The sequence below is a fragment of the Sander lucioperca genome, chromosome 24 (assembly GCF_008315115.2).
Source record: "Sander lucioperca isolate FBNREF2018 chromosome 24, SLUC_FBN_1.2, whole genome shotgun sequence".
NCBI classification, from domain to species: Eukaryota; Metazoa; Chordata; class Actinopteri; order Perciformes; family Percidae; genus Sander; species Sander lucioperca.
In genome coordinates, this window is record NC_050196.1 from 18913286 (window position 1) to 18928954 (window position 15669).

The window sequence follows — 15669 nt, forward strand, 5'->3', positions numbered from 1 at the left end:
CAAGACTTCACGAGGGGAGGGGCTGGAGGCAGCTGGTCTGGTTAAAAAATGTCGCCTATTCATGTTTTTAACACTAGGCTGCCCGCAGATGCGCCTTCTTATTAATCGGCTTGATATTGGCCGATGCCGATTATGTAAAAAAATGCCAAAAATCGGCCGATTAATCGGTCGACCTCTATCTCTACCTGTCTATCTCTCTACCTGTCTGTATGTTGCTTCCATAAAGATTATTGCTGTGATCGAAGTATTTAAGATACTTTAGCCAAATTCTGGTGGAGATATGTTGACTTGTGAGTCTGTCTCTCTCTCTGCCTGTCTGTCTCTCTGCCTGTCTGTTTCTCTCTCTCTGCCTGCCTGTCTGTCTCTGCCTGTCTGTCTCTCAGGTTGGTGTATCGCCAGTTTTATCCGTTAGCGATAGAAGTCTGTCGCTACCTGAAGATCCCAGACTATCAGGGAGTCAGCAGAGTCCTCAAACACTGGGCGTCCTGCAAGGTAACCTGTCTCACCTCTCTCTATCTTACCTGTCTCACTGCTCTCATACCTGTCTCACCTCTCTCTATCTTACCTGTCTCACTGCTCTCATACCTGTTTCACCTCTCTCTTACATGTCTCACCTCTCTCTATCTTACCTGTCTCACCTCTATCTTACCTGTCTCACCTCTGTCTATCTTACCTGTCTCACCTCTCTATCTTACATGTCTCTACAAGGTAACCTGTCTCACCTCTCTCATGCCTGTCTCACCGCTCTCATACCTGTCTCACCGCTCTCATACCTGTCTCACCTCTCTCATACCTGTCTCACCTCTCTATCTTACCTGTCTCACCGCACTCATACCTGTCTCACCTCTCTCATACCTGTCTCAACTCTCTCATACCTGTCTCACCTCTCTCTATCTTACCTGTCTCACCGCTCTGTCTTACATGTCTCTGCAAGGTAACCTGTCTCACCTCTCTCATACCTGTCTCACCTCTCTCTATATTACATGTCTCTACAAGGTAGACCTCTCTCTCTCTCTCTTACCTGTCTCACCTCTCTCTCTCTCTCTCTCTCTCTCTCTCTGTCTCTCTCTCTCATACCTGTCTCACCTCTCTCTCTCTCTCTCTCATACCTGTCTCACCTCTCTCTCTCTTACCTGTCTCTCCTCTCGACCAGAGACTTTGTCCCAGCTGAATGTGAGACCTAGCTGTATCTACCGACTGTTTTTAACATACATGTGTAAGACCCGCCCCCAGAGCCAGATGAACCAATCAGGCTTCTCTCTGTGCCCTGCTGTGCCCAGTGACGTGGCTGGTTCTTGTAACTGTGTGATGTGTTTGTGGGCGTGTCCAGGTGCAGCAGAAGGACCTATCAGACGAGGCTATCGCCCGAGCCGTGTGTGTGAAGGTGGGAGACTCGCCTGGCGTTTCCTACTCTCACATCGCCGCTAAAGCTTACGAATGTGGACGCCCCGAGCTCGCCATCAAGGTAACTAACGCACACAGACAGAGAGACACATCCTGTTCTACACATCATATATAAATATATAATATTAATATCATCTGTCTCTCCTCTGTCAGCTGGTTTTCAGAATAAGAGCATGTAAACATGGTTGTCTCTCCTCTGTCAGCTGGTTTTCAGAATAAGAGCATGTAAACGTGTGTGTGTGTCTCCTCTGTCAGCTGTTTTTCAGAATAAGGGCATGTAAACATGGTTGTGTGTGTGTGTGTCTCCTCTGTCAGCTGTTTTTCAGAATAAGGGCATGTAAACATGGTTGTGTGTGTGTGTCTCCTCTGTCAGCTGTTTTTCAGAATAAGAGCATGTAAACATGGTTGTGTGTGTGTGTCTCCTCTGTCAGCTGTTTTTCAGAATAAGAGCATGTAAACATGGTTGTGTGTGTGTGTCTCCTCTGTCAGCTGTTGGACTTTGAGGCTCGGTCCGGCGAGCAGGTTCCTCTGCTGCTGAAGATGAAGAGGAGTCAGCTGGCGCTCAGCAAAGCTGTGGAGAGTGGAGACACGGACCTCGGTCAGTCTGCTACACACACACACACACACACACACACACACAGAGACACACAAACACGCACACAAACACACACACAAACACACATATATATTTACATATATATACAGTATTAGTGTAGAGGGTTGAGTGTTTCCTGTTTCCTGTTATCCTAGCTAGTGTTGAGAGTGTTTCCTGTTTCCTGTTGTCCTGGTTAGTGTTCAGAGTGTTTCCTGTTTCTTGTTATCCTGGCTAGTGTTGAGAGTGTTTCCTGTTATCCTGGCTAGTGTTGAGAGTGTTTCCTGTTTCCTGTTATCCTAGCTAGTGTTGAGAGTGTTTCCTGTTTCTTGTTATCCTGGCTAGTGTTGAGAGTGTTTCCTGTTTCCTGTTATCCTGGTTAGTGTACACCGTGGTGACGTATCTGAAGAGTGAGATGAACAGAGGAGATTTCTTCATGACTCTGAGGAACCAGCCGGTCGCTCTCAGCCTCTACAGACAGGTAGGTCTTCATCATCTTCCTCTTCCTCCTCTTCCTCACCCTCCTCTTCCTCATCTTCATCCTCCTGTTTTTCCCTAGCACTCCATGTACCTAAATGCTTGTGATCTTGTCGTAGTATAAATATATATATAGTGTGTGTATATATGTGTGTGTGTGTGTGTGTATATATATATATACACACACATAAATATATATATATATATATATACACATGGCTTTTGGTCTCAACTGAATGCAGGGGTCTTTGTTATGTTTGTGTTAGACTGCTAGCTAACGCTACGTCGACGTTTGCTAACGTTAGCGTAACAGCGTTAGCCTAGCCTGCTAGGTAAATATTCAGACTGCCCTCTGAGTTTCTTATATCTGCGTCCACGTTGTCAACATAAGACCTGTGGCGTTAGAGCTCCTTTTGTACCATCATTTCATTGAATGAAATATTAAACTTCGCTCCTACGAGATGGGGGGGGGGGGTTGTGTTACACACAAAGCTAACTGGCCTGTACGTAGCTAACTGGTTGTAGTTAGCATGTATGTAGCTAACTGGCTATAGTTAGCCTGTACGTAGCTAACTGGCTATAGTTAGCCTGGGCAGCTAACTGGCTATAGTTAGCCTGTACGTAGCTAACTGGCTGTAGTTAGCCTGTACGTAGCTAACTGGCTATAGTTAGCCTGTATGTAGCTAACTGGCTGTAGTTAGCCTGTACGTAGCTAACTAGCTAACTGGCTGTAGTTAGCCTGTACGTAGCCAGTACGTAGCTAACTGGCTATAGTTAGCCTGTACATAGCTAATTGGCTATAGTTAGCCTGTACGTAGCTAACTGGCTATAGTTAGCCTGTATGCTAGCGGACATTAGCTAACGTTGGTGAGCCAGCCAGCAACTTCGACAGTAGAGTTTTGGCGAGCTATTTTAGAGGCCCATTTACGATATAGAAGGTAAATATACACTGGAGTATTTCCGTAAGGACCTTTTACATGTTGACAAACGTTGATAATAACAAGTAGATGCCTTTTTAAGGTGAAAATAAACAATTTATTTCAAGTTAGCATATCCGCCCCATAGGGTCACACTGTAGTCATCTGACCATGGTATCCGACATGGCGCCCATGACTGGAGTTGGCCAGGCTCTCTAGTTCTATATATCTAGATATATCTATATTATAAATAAATATATATACTATGCATATAACTGCTGACTCAATAAAACGATCCTTGTCCCAGATTTGGTACAGAGCCTCGTAGATAGGTAACATGTTTACATCGTAGTGGGATGTTGAACAATGATCTCAGGTTCTTTGCTGATAGGTAACACGTTTACTGTAGTTCTGTCTTTTAGTTGAGGGTTAATGAACAGGAAGTTGCGTTATCTTGGCAACAATTATTCCGATTGCCCCGAAACTTAGAAGCAGCTTTAACGCCGCCTGACTGTCGTCATTGCTGTATCCGTCACGAGATGATAATCCTGTTCTACGAGTTCTCTAAATACATCCGTGGGATTTACAACACCGCACCATCTGTCGTAGTTATAGCCGTTAGCATCCACCGGGAAGCTAACGCTACTTTAGCTAACAGCTAATTCTGCTAACGGCTAGCTGACCGCTTGATTCAGTCTAAGCTAACATTAACTCAGACTAAACACTGGGAGAAGCCGGCTGCAGTTGACGTAACAGCGGTTATATATTTAACGGTTATTTTCAGGTTTGAGGGTCTTTCTAGCTCAGCCAGCGGTTAGCCCAATCAGCTGTTAGCTAAGCTAACGTTAGCTTCCTGGTGGAGGCTAACGGCAGACCGTGCAGTGCCGTAAATCCTCCTAAAACAGGGTTATCATCTGAGCATGTGCAGACGGTTCGTGTACCGTCACATGTGTTAATAAAGTTTTATTCCTATCAGTTCTGTGAGAATGTTTAGATTATAATGTGTTGATAAAGTTGTGTTTGTATCATATTGTAGTTCTGTGTTTGTATTTGTAGTTCTGTAAGCTGCAGGAACAGGAAACTCTGAAGGATCTCTATAACCAAGACGACGACCACCAGGAACTGGCCAATTACTACGTTACCGCCAGCTACAGGGAGAAGGTAATCTATTACTCTAGTAATCTATTACTCTGTTACTCTACCACGTTACCGCCAGCTACAGGGAGAAGGTAATCTATTACTCAGGTAATCTATTACTCTATTACTCTACCGCGTTATCGCCAGCTACAGGGAGAAGGTAATCTATTACTCTAGTAATCTATTACTCTACCACGTTACCGCCAGCTACAGGGAGAAGGTAATCTATTACTCTAGTAATCTATTACTCTACCACGTTACTGCCAGCTACAGGGAGAAGGTAATCTATTACTCTAGTAATCTATTACTCTACCACGTTACTGCCAGCTACAGGGAGAAGGTAATCTATTACTCTAGTAATCTATTACTCTACCACATCACAGCCAGCTGTTGCAGAAGTTACTCTACAGGGAGAAGTCTGTCTGTCTCTCTAACCTGTGTGTGCCTGTCTGTCTCTCTAACCTGTCGGTCTCTCTGTCTCTCTGTCTGTCTGCAGAGGTTAGAGAGCTGTCTGTTTCTCTGTCAGTCTCTCTACCTGCCTGTCTGTATGTCTAACCTGTCTGTCTCTCTGTCTGTCTGCAGAGGTTGGAGAGCTGTCTGTCTCTCTACCTGCCTGTCTGTCTGTCTAACCTGTCTGTCTCTCTGTCTGCCTGTCTGTCTGCAGAGGTTAGAGAGCCGTCTGTCTCTCCTCCAAACTGCTGTTGATGAATACAACAAGGCCAAGAATGAGTTCTCTGCAAAGGTAAAACCCTATTATTATTATTATTATTATTATTATTATTATTATTATTATTATTATTATTATTATTATATTAAATGTTTATATTAAAACTATTAAAACTACCTTCTGTTGTTCAACGTGGACTCTGTTCTCATGTTTTTGTGTCTAAGTGACCGATCCAGTATTAAACATTTTTTGCTTTCACTTTTTGCATCACCAAACCCACCAGACTCCATGTAAATAATCAGGACTTTTATCATCGTAAAACACACTTTATTCAAAGTGGACAGAAACTAAATCAAACTATCAAAAGCCGTCTTGGTTCATCTTTCCACTGTTCCAACAATCACCACTCTGGTTTGGTTGAAATAAACCCTTAATTCACCCATTTACATGTGGAGATATGCTGGCTCTATACACGCTAAAAGTCCTGATTATTTACATGGAGTCTGGTGGAGATATACTGGCTCTATACACGCTAAAAGTCCTGATTATTTACATGGAGTCTGGTGGAGATATACTGGCTCTATACACGCTAAAAGTCCTGATTATTTACATGGAGTCTGGTGGGGTTGGTGATGGGGATCTCGGGTCTTTCTTTAATTTAAATTTTGTGTCTTCAGGCAACGGAGGAAGAGATGCGTCTCCTTCGTTTCCAACGCAAACTGGACGACGAAAAGGGGGCGGGGCTTCTGGGACTGTCTCTGCAGGTAAATTGGGCTTTAGTATTAGAAGATGTTAAAACTCTCGTATAGTGTTTGAGTTGGATACTACATCCTGGGTTGTGATGTCACTTCCTGTGTGTGTGCAGGCGACCATGGAGGCTCTGCTGGCGTTGGGACTCCACAAACAGGCGGAGCAGCTGTACCGCGACTTCAGAGTCCCTGACAAGAGGTCTGTCTCTCTACCTGTCTGTCTCTCTACCAGTCTGTCTGCAGGTTTTGGTGGCTGAAGCTGAAGTCTTTGTAACCTGTCTGTCTCTCTACCTGTCTGTCTCTCTACCTGTCTGTCTGCAGGTTTTGGTGGCTGAAGCTGAAGTCTCTGGCGGAGAAAGAGGAGTGGGAGGAGTTAGAGAAGTTCTCAAAGAGCAAGAAGTCTCCCATTGGCTACCTGGTGAGAGGAAGCCCCGCCCCCTTTATATTTTAGACTGAACTGTCCAACTTCACCCAGAAAACCCCAAAACCTTAAAGAAGGTGTCTTACACTCTGCTGACTACGTTTCCCATGATTCAGAGCGGTCTCTGTATTACACTCTGCTGACTACGTTTCCCATGATTCAGAGCAGTCTCTGTCTTACACTCTGCTGACTACGTTTCCCATGATTCAGAGCGGTCTCTGTATTACACTCTGCTGACTACGTTTCCCATGATTCTCTGTTCCAGGCATTTGTCGAGGTTTGCATGAAGAGCAACAACAAGCCCGAAGCCAAAAAGTACGTTTCCAAGGTTACGCCGGAGCAGAGGGTCAAAGCCCACCTGGCCGTTGGGTGAGTGACATCATCACTGTGACATCATCACGCCTCCCAGAGACGCCACGTAACTGTGACAGCGTTTTTAAAGACTTTTTTAACGGCGTTTTTTAGGAGCGTGGACGCTAACTCTTCTTCTTCTCTCCGTAGGGACCTGGAGGGCGCGGCGGACGCCGCCATCGAGCGTAAGAGCGACTCTGAGCTGGCCGCCGTCCTCGCCCGATGCCCCGCCTCCGACCGCCAGCTGCTCGACCGCCTCAACCGCGCCGCCGCCGCCGCCGCCAAAAAGTGATCCCATCTACAACAACAGCAGAAGGTCCTCTGCCAGAATGTGATCCTTAGATGATGTATATAGTAATTTTATTGAGATAATAATTGTTACTCTGAACATGTTTTCTTCTTCGGTGGTTCCCCCCCCCCCCCCCCTCCCCCCGTGTGTATCAGAACTGTAAACACTTCCTGTTGTTGCTGCTTCACAATAAAAGCCTTTCAACAGAGAACCTGACGCACCTTTTATCTTGAAAGAGCAACAGGAAATGAAATGTTGGGATGACCGGTTACTCAGATTTTAATTGTTAAATTAAAGTTGTGTGTATATATATATATATATATATATATGTATATGTGTGTGTATATAGTGTGTTCCAACTTCAGCAGGGGTTCACGTGACTTTTGCAACCCGGAAACTCGTTTTTCCTATTGTTCCCACAGCCCCTGAACGCAGCATCAGCTGGATGCTGCGTTACAACTTTAAATAACTTACCACAGCAGGTAGGTTTTAACTTAACTCTGTCTTCTTCTTTCCAAGTATGTACTTTTACACAGAGTACACGTTGCTGCGTGTGTTTAAAGTACCTGAAAGTTTAGAGACGGAGACAATCGTACTCCATTCAAATATCAGTCACTTTAAAGCTTGTTGATTATGGAAGTCCGCTGCGACGGACACGTGAGCTAGGCTACTGTTAGCTCTGTGCTGCGTGTCTAAAACTCGTGTTTTAGTGAAGAAGAAGTACTGATTTGGGATTTATGTGTTAGCCGTTTGTAGTACAACACGTTTGTTATTCATAAAAGTCTGTATTTAGACTTCAGCACGGCTGTGAAGTGCCGATAAGCAAGGCAGCAACAGAAAGTGACGGATTGTTGAAGGAGTCTGGCGAGAGAAGAAAGTGTTGACTCAGCGTCTGTTAAGTTAAACTTTAACTAACTGTCCTTGTTTACTCCGTGAACATGAAATACTGCAGTACTATCAGGTACTATGTACTATAAGACTTATATACTGCAGTACCATCAGGTACTATGTTCTATAACCCTTACATACTGCAGTACTATCAGGTACTCTGTACTATAAGACTTATATAAACAAAGTGTATGAGCTCTTCCAATCAACCATTACACCCTAAATACACTCAGTGGGAACCTGTGTGTGTGTGTGTGTGTGTGTGTGTGTCTGTGTGTCTTCAATAATACACCTGTGTGACTCCTGTCGTTGTCGTTGTCATGGGAACAGAGTGATGTCATCGGTGAAGGTGGAGTGTGTGGTAAAGGCGGGGGCTCTGATTGGTGAAGGGCCGGTGTGGGAGGAGTCAGAGCAGACGCTGCTGTTCGTCGACATCGCCGGACACAAAATCCACCGCTGGAGTCCAACAACCAATCAGATGCAGTCTGTGGAGACAGGTCGGCCAATCAGCATACAGGAAACGCTCAGTGTCTGATGCTTGTTTTTATTTAGACACCTAAACACTTTAAATATTACTTACCCTGTCTGTCTCTCTACCTGTCTGTCTGTCTCACTACCTGTCTGTCTCACTATACCTGTCTGTCTCTCTATACCTTTCTGTCTCTCTACCTGTCTGTCTGTCTCACTACCTGTCTGTCTCACTATACCTGTCTGTCTCTCTACCTGTCTGTCTCACTATACCTGTCTAACCTGCCTGTCTCTCTCTCCGACCTGTCTGTCTCCTGGCCTGTCTCTCTCTCCGACCTGTCTGTCTCTAACCTGTCTGTCTCTCCGAACTGTCTCTCTCTAACCTGTCCCTCTCTAACCTGTCTGTCTCACTACCTGTCTGTCTCACTATACCTGTCTGTCTCTCTACCTGTCTGTCTCTCTATACCTGTCTGTGTCTCTACCTGTCTGTCTGTCTCACTACCTGTCTGTCTCACTATACCTGTCTAACCTGCCTGTCTCTCTCTCCGACCTGTCTGTCTCCTGGCCTGTCTCTCTCTCCGACTTGTCTGTCTCTAACCTGTCTGTCTCTCCGACCTGTCTCTCTCTAACCTGTCCCTCTCTAACCTGTCTGTCTCTCTACCTGTCTCTCTCTCTACCTGTCTGTCTCTCTGCCTGTCTGTCTCTCTCTACCTGCCTTTCTCTCTCTCTTGCTCTCTCTCCCTGTCTGTCTCTCTCCTCTACCTGTCCCTCTCTAACCTGTCTGTCTCCCAGCCTGTCTGTCTCTCTGCCTTTCTCTCTCTCTCGCTCTCTCTCCCTGTCTGTCTCTCTCTACCTGTCTGTCTCTCTCTACCTGTCCCTCTCTAACCTGTCTAACCTGCATGTCTCTCTCTCCGACCTGTCTGTCTCTCTCTCTACCTGTCCCTCTCTAACCTGTCTAACCTGCCTGTCTCTCTCTCCGACCTGTCTGTCTCTAACCTGTCTGTCTCCTGGCTTGTCTCTCTCTCCGACTTGTCTGTCTCTAAACTGTCTGTCTCTCCGACTTGTCTCTCTCTAACCTGTCTCTCTCTCTACTTGTCTGTCTCTAGAGGACTCTGTGGGCTTTGTGGTTCCCCGTATGTCTGGTGGTTATGTTGCCGGTGTGGGTCGCTGCATCGTGGCTGTTGATTGGTCGACTGAGATGATGACATCACTGGTGGAGGTGGACGAGGACAAACCGACCAATCGGCTGAACGACGGGAAGGTGGACCCAACCGGACGCCTGCTGGCAGGTCTCTCTCCCTCCCTGTCTCTCTCTAACCTGTCTCTCTGCCTGTCTCTCTCCCTCCCTGTCTCTCTCTCTCCCTGTCTCTCTCTAACCTGTCTGTCTGCCTGCCTGTCTCTCTCTCTCCAGGTACGATGGGGAAGGAGGAGCGCCCCGCTGAAGTTCAGAAAGGACAAGGCTCTCTGTTCTCTATGACCTCTGACCTCACTGTTACCAGACACCTGAGACAGGTACCTGTCTGTCTGTCTACCTGTCTGTCTCTCAGGTGGGCATCTCTAGCCTGTCTGTCTCTCACCTGTCTGTCTCTCAGGTGGACATCTCTAACCTGTCTGTCTCTCAGGTGGACATCTCTAATGGCTTGGACTGGTCTTTGGACCAGAAGACGTTTTTCTACATCGACAGTTTGTCTCTGACGGTCGACGCCTTCGACTACGACCCAACCACAGGAAACATCTGTAAGGATACCTGTCTCTCTCTCACCTGTCTCTCTCTCTCACCTGTATACTACGACCCAACCACAGGAAACATCTGTAAGACACACCTGTCTCTCTCACACCTGTCTCTCTCTCACCTGTCTCTCTCTCACCGGCTGCAGGAGAGGGAGGGGCTTCCTGATGGAATGTTTCTGTGTGTGTTGCCTAGGTAACAGGCGTGTGGTGTACCGGCTGCAGGAGGGGGAGGGGCTTCCTGATGGGATGGCGGTGGATGCTGACGGCCGTCTCTGGGTGGCGTGTTATAACGGAGGACGAGTCATCAACATTGACCCGGCTACAGGTCAGTCCCACACGCTAACACGCTAGCATGCTAACACTTTAGCACGCTAACATGCTAGCATGCTAACACGCTACAGGTAAGTCCCACACGCTAACACGCTAATGCTAACATGCTAACTACAACGGAGGACGAATTATTAACTTTGCCCCCGCTACAGGTAAGTCCCACATGCTAACACGCTAGCACGCTAATGCTAATATGCCAACGCGCTAGCACGCTAACATGCCAACGCGCTAGCACGCTAACGCTAACATGCCAACGCGCTAGCACGCTAACATGCCAACGCGCTAGCACGCTAACGCTAACATGCCAACGCGCTAGGGTTAGGGTTTAAAACATTAAAGCACAGAGTCAGTAGCTTTGGGGTCGACTGAGACTGAAGGTGTGTCTCAAAGGTGGTCAATGCAGTGCACTACAAGTACCCGGATGGTGCACTCATAACGGTCTAAAAGTTGAGTGTGGATCGATGGACACTTTCCACCCTCAACAGTCGCCATCTTGGCTACGTAGCGGAAGGGGCGGAGCTAACAAAAGGTGAAAAACTTCCGATAATGGCGGCCGAATACGCGACAGCGAGACCCAGGGAGTATTACAAATGTAAGTTGAACATTAGTCTTTTGCTATACTTGTATAACATATAAGCCACCTGTTTATGTATATTTGGTTAATTTTGGAGTCGGTGATGATTTTTGTACCGTGAATTATAACGTTAATTTGTACCGTAATTTGATGTGCTATCAAGCTAGCTTTAGCTAACCTTAGCTAGCTAACAGCGGCACAGTTTAACCAAAGAAGTTACGGGTACGTTTATACTCTTTGGTTTAACCACTGGCAAATAAGTTATAACCTAGCTAATGTTACATGTGTTGTGGTATACGGTTGTTTGTTGTGTTAAACTATCGTCCTCACTGTAGACGATTTTAGCGTTAGCTGTGTGATCTTGTAGATATACATTAAGCTGCGAGCGTTAGTAGTAATGTTACAATACGTTAATGTATGCTATGTTATAACGTATTAACAGTGCTGTTTGTGTGCTGACTTATATAATCGTTAGGGACACAGACGTGGCCGTTAATGCTGCCAACTTGAGGGAAGTCCTCCTCTGCTGGAAGGCCAACGACCTGGGGGAGGAGAGAGAGGATTTCCCTGCTGGTCTGGTGGACAGCACGGTGCACAGTGGCCCGGGGCATAGCAAAGGCTCTGGGTAACCCACGGTAACAGGTACCGCTGGCTAGCCAAAAGAGGAAGACAAGGGCCTCGATGACAGGTCCCCAGCCATGGTCACACGCCGTGCCGAGGATGTACCGTTAAAGGATCCCCCTGGAGAGTCTGAAGTCCACCATCAGATCACTTTCCCCATCAAAGTACAGGGCCAGCAATGAATAGAACAATGGGATATATTTAAATGTCTATTGGGTTGCCTCTGCTTTCACTCTTGTATTGTCACTGTAATTAATAGCTATTGCAATAAACACCCTTATATAAACATATAATATGACTATTTTCTATGTATGTTCTTTGTCAGTTGGACACCATTTGAATTGCTCAAATTTTGCTAAAATAACTAAAAATGGCCATTTTGGGTTATTTTTTACAATGAATTAAGAGCAAAAGTATGAAAATCATCATACCGGTAAGTCTACGGTTGCATAAAACAGAGGCCAAGAACAAGCAACAATAACAACAATCACATTCATTTTGATGAACAAAGCAGAAATGTGTTTTTCACGAGTGACAACAGTGTTGGGAATGCTCTGCCTTGGTACAAGTCACAATTTCACAGAAGAAGAAGAAGGAGGACTGAGATGTTGTGATGTAATTTCCTGTGAGTACTAACGGAAGTACACTTCCGTTAGTACACTAAGGGAAGTGCACTTCCGTTAGCACACTAAGGGAAATGCACTTCAGTTAGTACACTAAGGGAAGTGCACTTCAGTTAGTACACTAAGGGAAGTGCACTTCAGTTAGTACACTAACGGAAGTGTACTTCAGTTAGTGTACTAACGGAAGTACACTTCCGTTAGTACACTAAGGGAAGTGCACTTCAGTTAGTGTACTAACGGAAGTACACTTCAGTTAGTACACTAAGGGAAGTGCACTTCAGTTAGTACACTAAGGGAAATGTACTTCAGTTAGTACACTAAGGGAAGTGTACTTCAGTTAGTACACTAAGGGAAGTGCACTTCAGTTAGTACCCTAAGGGAAATGTACTTCAGTTAGTGTACTAACGGAAGTGCACTTTGTACACTACGTACTTACTTGCATAGTGCGTAAAATTTGACGGGGGAGTATTGTCTCAAATCGCGCACTGCCTTATGTACTCACAGGAAATGACATCACAACATCTCAGTCCTCCTCCTTCTTCTTCTGTGAAATTGTGACTTGTACCAAGGCAGAGCATTCCCAACACTGTTGTCACTCGTGAAAAACACATTTCTGCTTTGTTCATCAAAATGAATGTGATTGTTGTTATTGAAGTGTACTTCAGTTAGTGTACTGAAGTGTACTTCAGTTAGTGTACTAACGGAAGTACACTTCCGTTAGTACACTAAGGGAAGTGCACTTCAGTTAGTGTACTAACGGAAGTACACTTCCGTTAGTACACTAAGGGAAGTGCACTTCAGTTAGTACACTAAGGGAAATTTACTTCAGTTAGTACACTAAGGGAAATTTACTTCAGTTAGTACACTAAGGGAAGTGTACTTCAGTTAGTACACTAAGGGAAGTGCACTTCAGTTAGTACACTAAGGGAAATGTACTTCAGTTAGTACACTAAGGGAAGTGTACTTCAGTTAGTACACTAAGGGAAGTGCGCGATTTGAGACACACTATGAGACTGGCGAGGTATTATATTAAATACGTTTATATTAAATGTGTGTGTGTCTGTGTGTGTGTGTGTGTGTGTGTGTGTGTGTGTGTGTGTGTGTGTGTGTGTCTATCTGCATCTGCAGGTGTGCGTGTGCGTAGCGTGTCTCTGCCGGTGATGAAGACTACTTCCTGTTGTTTTGGGGGTCCAGGATACTCTGACCTCTACGTCACATCAGCCAGTCTGGGCCTCGACCAATCAGAGCGCAGAGAGCAGCCGCTGGCCGGACACACCTTCAGGGTGAGACTCCCTCACCTGTCTTACTGCGCCTTAGTCCCTACCTGTCTCTCTGCTGCAAGGCTAATATTACTTAGCACATGGCTAGCCTTAATATCTTCACATACAAATGTAAAATGTGTGTGTCTCTGTCTCTGTGTGTGTGTGTCTGTCTGTCTGTCTGTCTGTCTGTCTGTGTGTGTGTGTGTCTGTGTGTGTGTGTGTCTGTGTGTCTGTGTCTGTGTGTGTGTGTGTGTGTGTGTGTGCAGGTAACAGGACTCGGGGTTAAAGGTCGTCCTTCGAACTCGTTCTCTGGATAATCTTCATCAGCCAATCACAGCGCAGATCACCATTAATCTGTCACCAACTCTTATGAATGAATGAATGAATATCTTGTGTGGGGGGTTAGGGTGTAATCAGTAAGTAGTTTAATGAGCTGGATAATGTAGAGCGAGCCCTAACTCTACGTAATCTTTTGATAAATAAATGGGTAATGTTAAAGAGTATGATCCTTTTAGTTTAACATCAAACAGCCCCGAAATCTCCATCACCAAACTACACCAGACTCCATGTAAATAATCAGGACTTTTATCATCGTAAAACACACTTCATTCAAAGTGGACAGAAACTAAATCAAACTACCAAAAGCCGTCTTGGTTCATCTTTCCACTGTTCCAACAATCACCACTCTGGTTTGGTTGATATAAACCCTTAATTCACCCATTTACATGTGGAGATATGCTGGCTCTATACATGCTAAAAGTCCTGATTATTTACATGGAGTCTGGTGGAAATATGCTGGCTCTATACACGCTAAAAGTCCTGATTATTTACATGGAGTCTGGTGGAAGTATGCTGGCTCTATACACGCTAAAAGTCCTGATTATTTACATGGAGTCTGGTGGGTTTAGTGACTAACTGCTGCTGAACATTAGTCCTGTAGGGTTAGTAAATCTCTTTTAACGAGCCTGTTGTACTGATGTGTGTAGACATATTTTATTATGTGTATTATGAGGTGGTCCGCGAAAATTCTTGATTACAAATAGTGGTCCACACACACAGAAAGTTTGAAAACCCCTGCTCTAAATCACACTTATTGCTGATTTTCAAGACATATTTGTAGTTTAATACTGTAAAGCCTAAATAAATGATGAAGCGACAGCCAATCAGAACCCAGAAGATTGTGACAGAGATGATTATGTAACTTTGTATAAAAATAAAATCAAACTTGAAAGACATCGGACCAGTTTGGTGAAGTTTTGCAGCCGAGGATTCTGGGTAATGTAGTGAAGCAGTCAATGTGTTTACTAACAAATCATTTTTGACTTTTTTTTTTTTTGACGTTTTTTAAAAAGTTCTTGTTGATTTTTGAAAGGATTTGCAGCTAAGGATTGTGGGTAATGTAGTAAAGTAGTCCAAACCTGGACAACAACCCAAAATAACTACAGCCAAAGATAATCCAGCTGACTCACTCTGTTTTTAGAGGAATCATTTAAAATCTAACACTTAATCTAACCCTATATATATATATATATATATATATATATATATATATATATATATATAATGCAAAATATATAATATAAAGGATTATCTTTTTTAAATAATTAATTAAAATCATATATGTAATAAACATTATTAAAATAAATGGATATTTATTTGGTAATGCTACTAAATAAATACATAAAATGTATTTTATAAAGTGTGGTGAGTGTGTGAGATAAGAACATAGAAATTAAACTAATAAAATCTGTAAACATGTTTTAATGTGTGAATATGATTGGTGGAGCTCTGCTTGTAGTTCCTGATGATGTCACCAGAGGGCACCATGATGTCATCACCAGCTCAGAGATGAAGACTAACTGGGGACTTTGGGTTAGTTGGGTTAATCTTTATTTTGGTATTTCTCTCTAAAATAACAGATGACAACATTACCAATAATCAGTAACATTATAATTCATCATGTCCTTGTTTGTTAACAGTTAAAATAACTTTTAACTGAAGTTTAATTTCCTGTTTATCACTGCTGGTTGTTATGAAGAGTTACTGCTCCTCTGATCTCTGTTGGCACAGTGTTTCTGGTTCTACAGGATTCTTTCTGTCTCCTCCTCCTCCTCCTCCTCTTCCTCCTCCCCCTCCTCCTCCTCCTCCTCCTCCTCTTCCTCCTCCTG

The 15669-nt window shown here is 44.5% G+C and overlaps 2 protein-coding genes across 4 annotated transcripts in view; both read left to right on the forward strand.

The window, feature by feature from the left end:
• The window catches only part of vps16 (vacuolar protein sorting 16 homolog), a 19523-nt gene extending 12308 nt beyond the window's left edge, over positions 1-7215 (forward strand). The window contains exons 14-24 of one of the 2 annotated variants that reach the window (XM_031307629.2): positions 384-492; positions 1331-1465; positions 1894-2002; positions 2380-2477; positions 4447-4551; positions 5192-5269; positions 5872-5958; positions 6060-6142; positions 6265-6361; positions 6630-6733; positions 6866-7215. In XM_031307629.2, coding sequence (XP_031163489.1) covers positions 384-492; positions 1331-1465; positions 1894-2002; positions 2380-2477; positions 4447-4551; positions 5192-5269; positions 5872-5958; positions 6060-6142; positions 6265-6361; positions 6630-6733; positions 6866-7007 — 1147 coding nt within the window. In that variant the 3' untranslated portion in view covers positions 7008-7215. Of the gene's footprint in view, positions 1-383; positions 493-1330; positions 1466-1893; positions 2003-2379; positions 2478-4446; positions 4552-5191; positions 5270-5871; positions 5959-6059; positions 6143-6186; positions 6362-6629; positions 6734-6865 lie in introns of those variants that run through there. The other variant, XM_031307630.2, reaches the window with a different exon arrangement.
• Positions 7216-7430: 215 nt separating this feature from the next.
• rgn (regucalcin) lies at positions 7431-14093 on the forward strand. 2 transcript variants are annotated; one of them, XM_031307639.2, is made up of 8 exons: positions 7431-7486; positions 8223-8389; positions 9467-9649; positions 9772-9872; positions 9953-10097; positions 10285-10416; positions 13368-13522; positions 13768-14093. In XM_031307639.2, the coding sequence occupies exons 2-8, from the start codon at positions 8227-8229 to the stop codon at positions 13816-13818; spliced, it is 930 nt and encodes a 309-aa protein (XP_031163499.1). In that variant the 5' UTR covers positions 7431-7486; positions 8223-8226; the 3' UTR covers positions 13819-14093. The 2 variants fall into 2 exon arrangements, with proteins under 2 accessions (XP_031163499.1, XP_031163500.1); XM_031307640.2 differs by having other exon boundaries at positions 7434-7486; positions 9983-10097; positions 13768-14092.
• The last annotated feature ends 1576 nt before the right edge of the window (positions 14094-15669 follow it).

Excerpts from the sequence above, each read along its gene's own strand:
- rgn (XM_031307639.2), top strand. The coding sequence starts at position 8,227 with ATGTCATCGGTGAAGGTGGAGTGTGTGGTAAAGGCGGGGGCTCTGATT. Across the intron at positions 8,390-9,466 it reads GATGCAGTCTGTGGAGACAG|AGGACTCTGTGGGCTTTGTG; the intron begins GTCGGCCAATCA and ends GTCTGTCTCTAG. Across the intron at positions 10,417-13,367 it reads CAACATTGACCCGGCTACAG|GTGTGCGTGTGCGTAGCGTG; the intron begins GTCAGTCCCACA and ends CTGCATCTGCAG.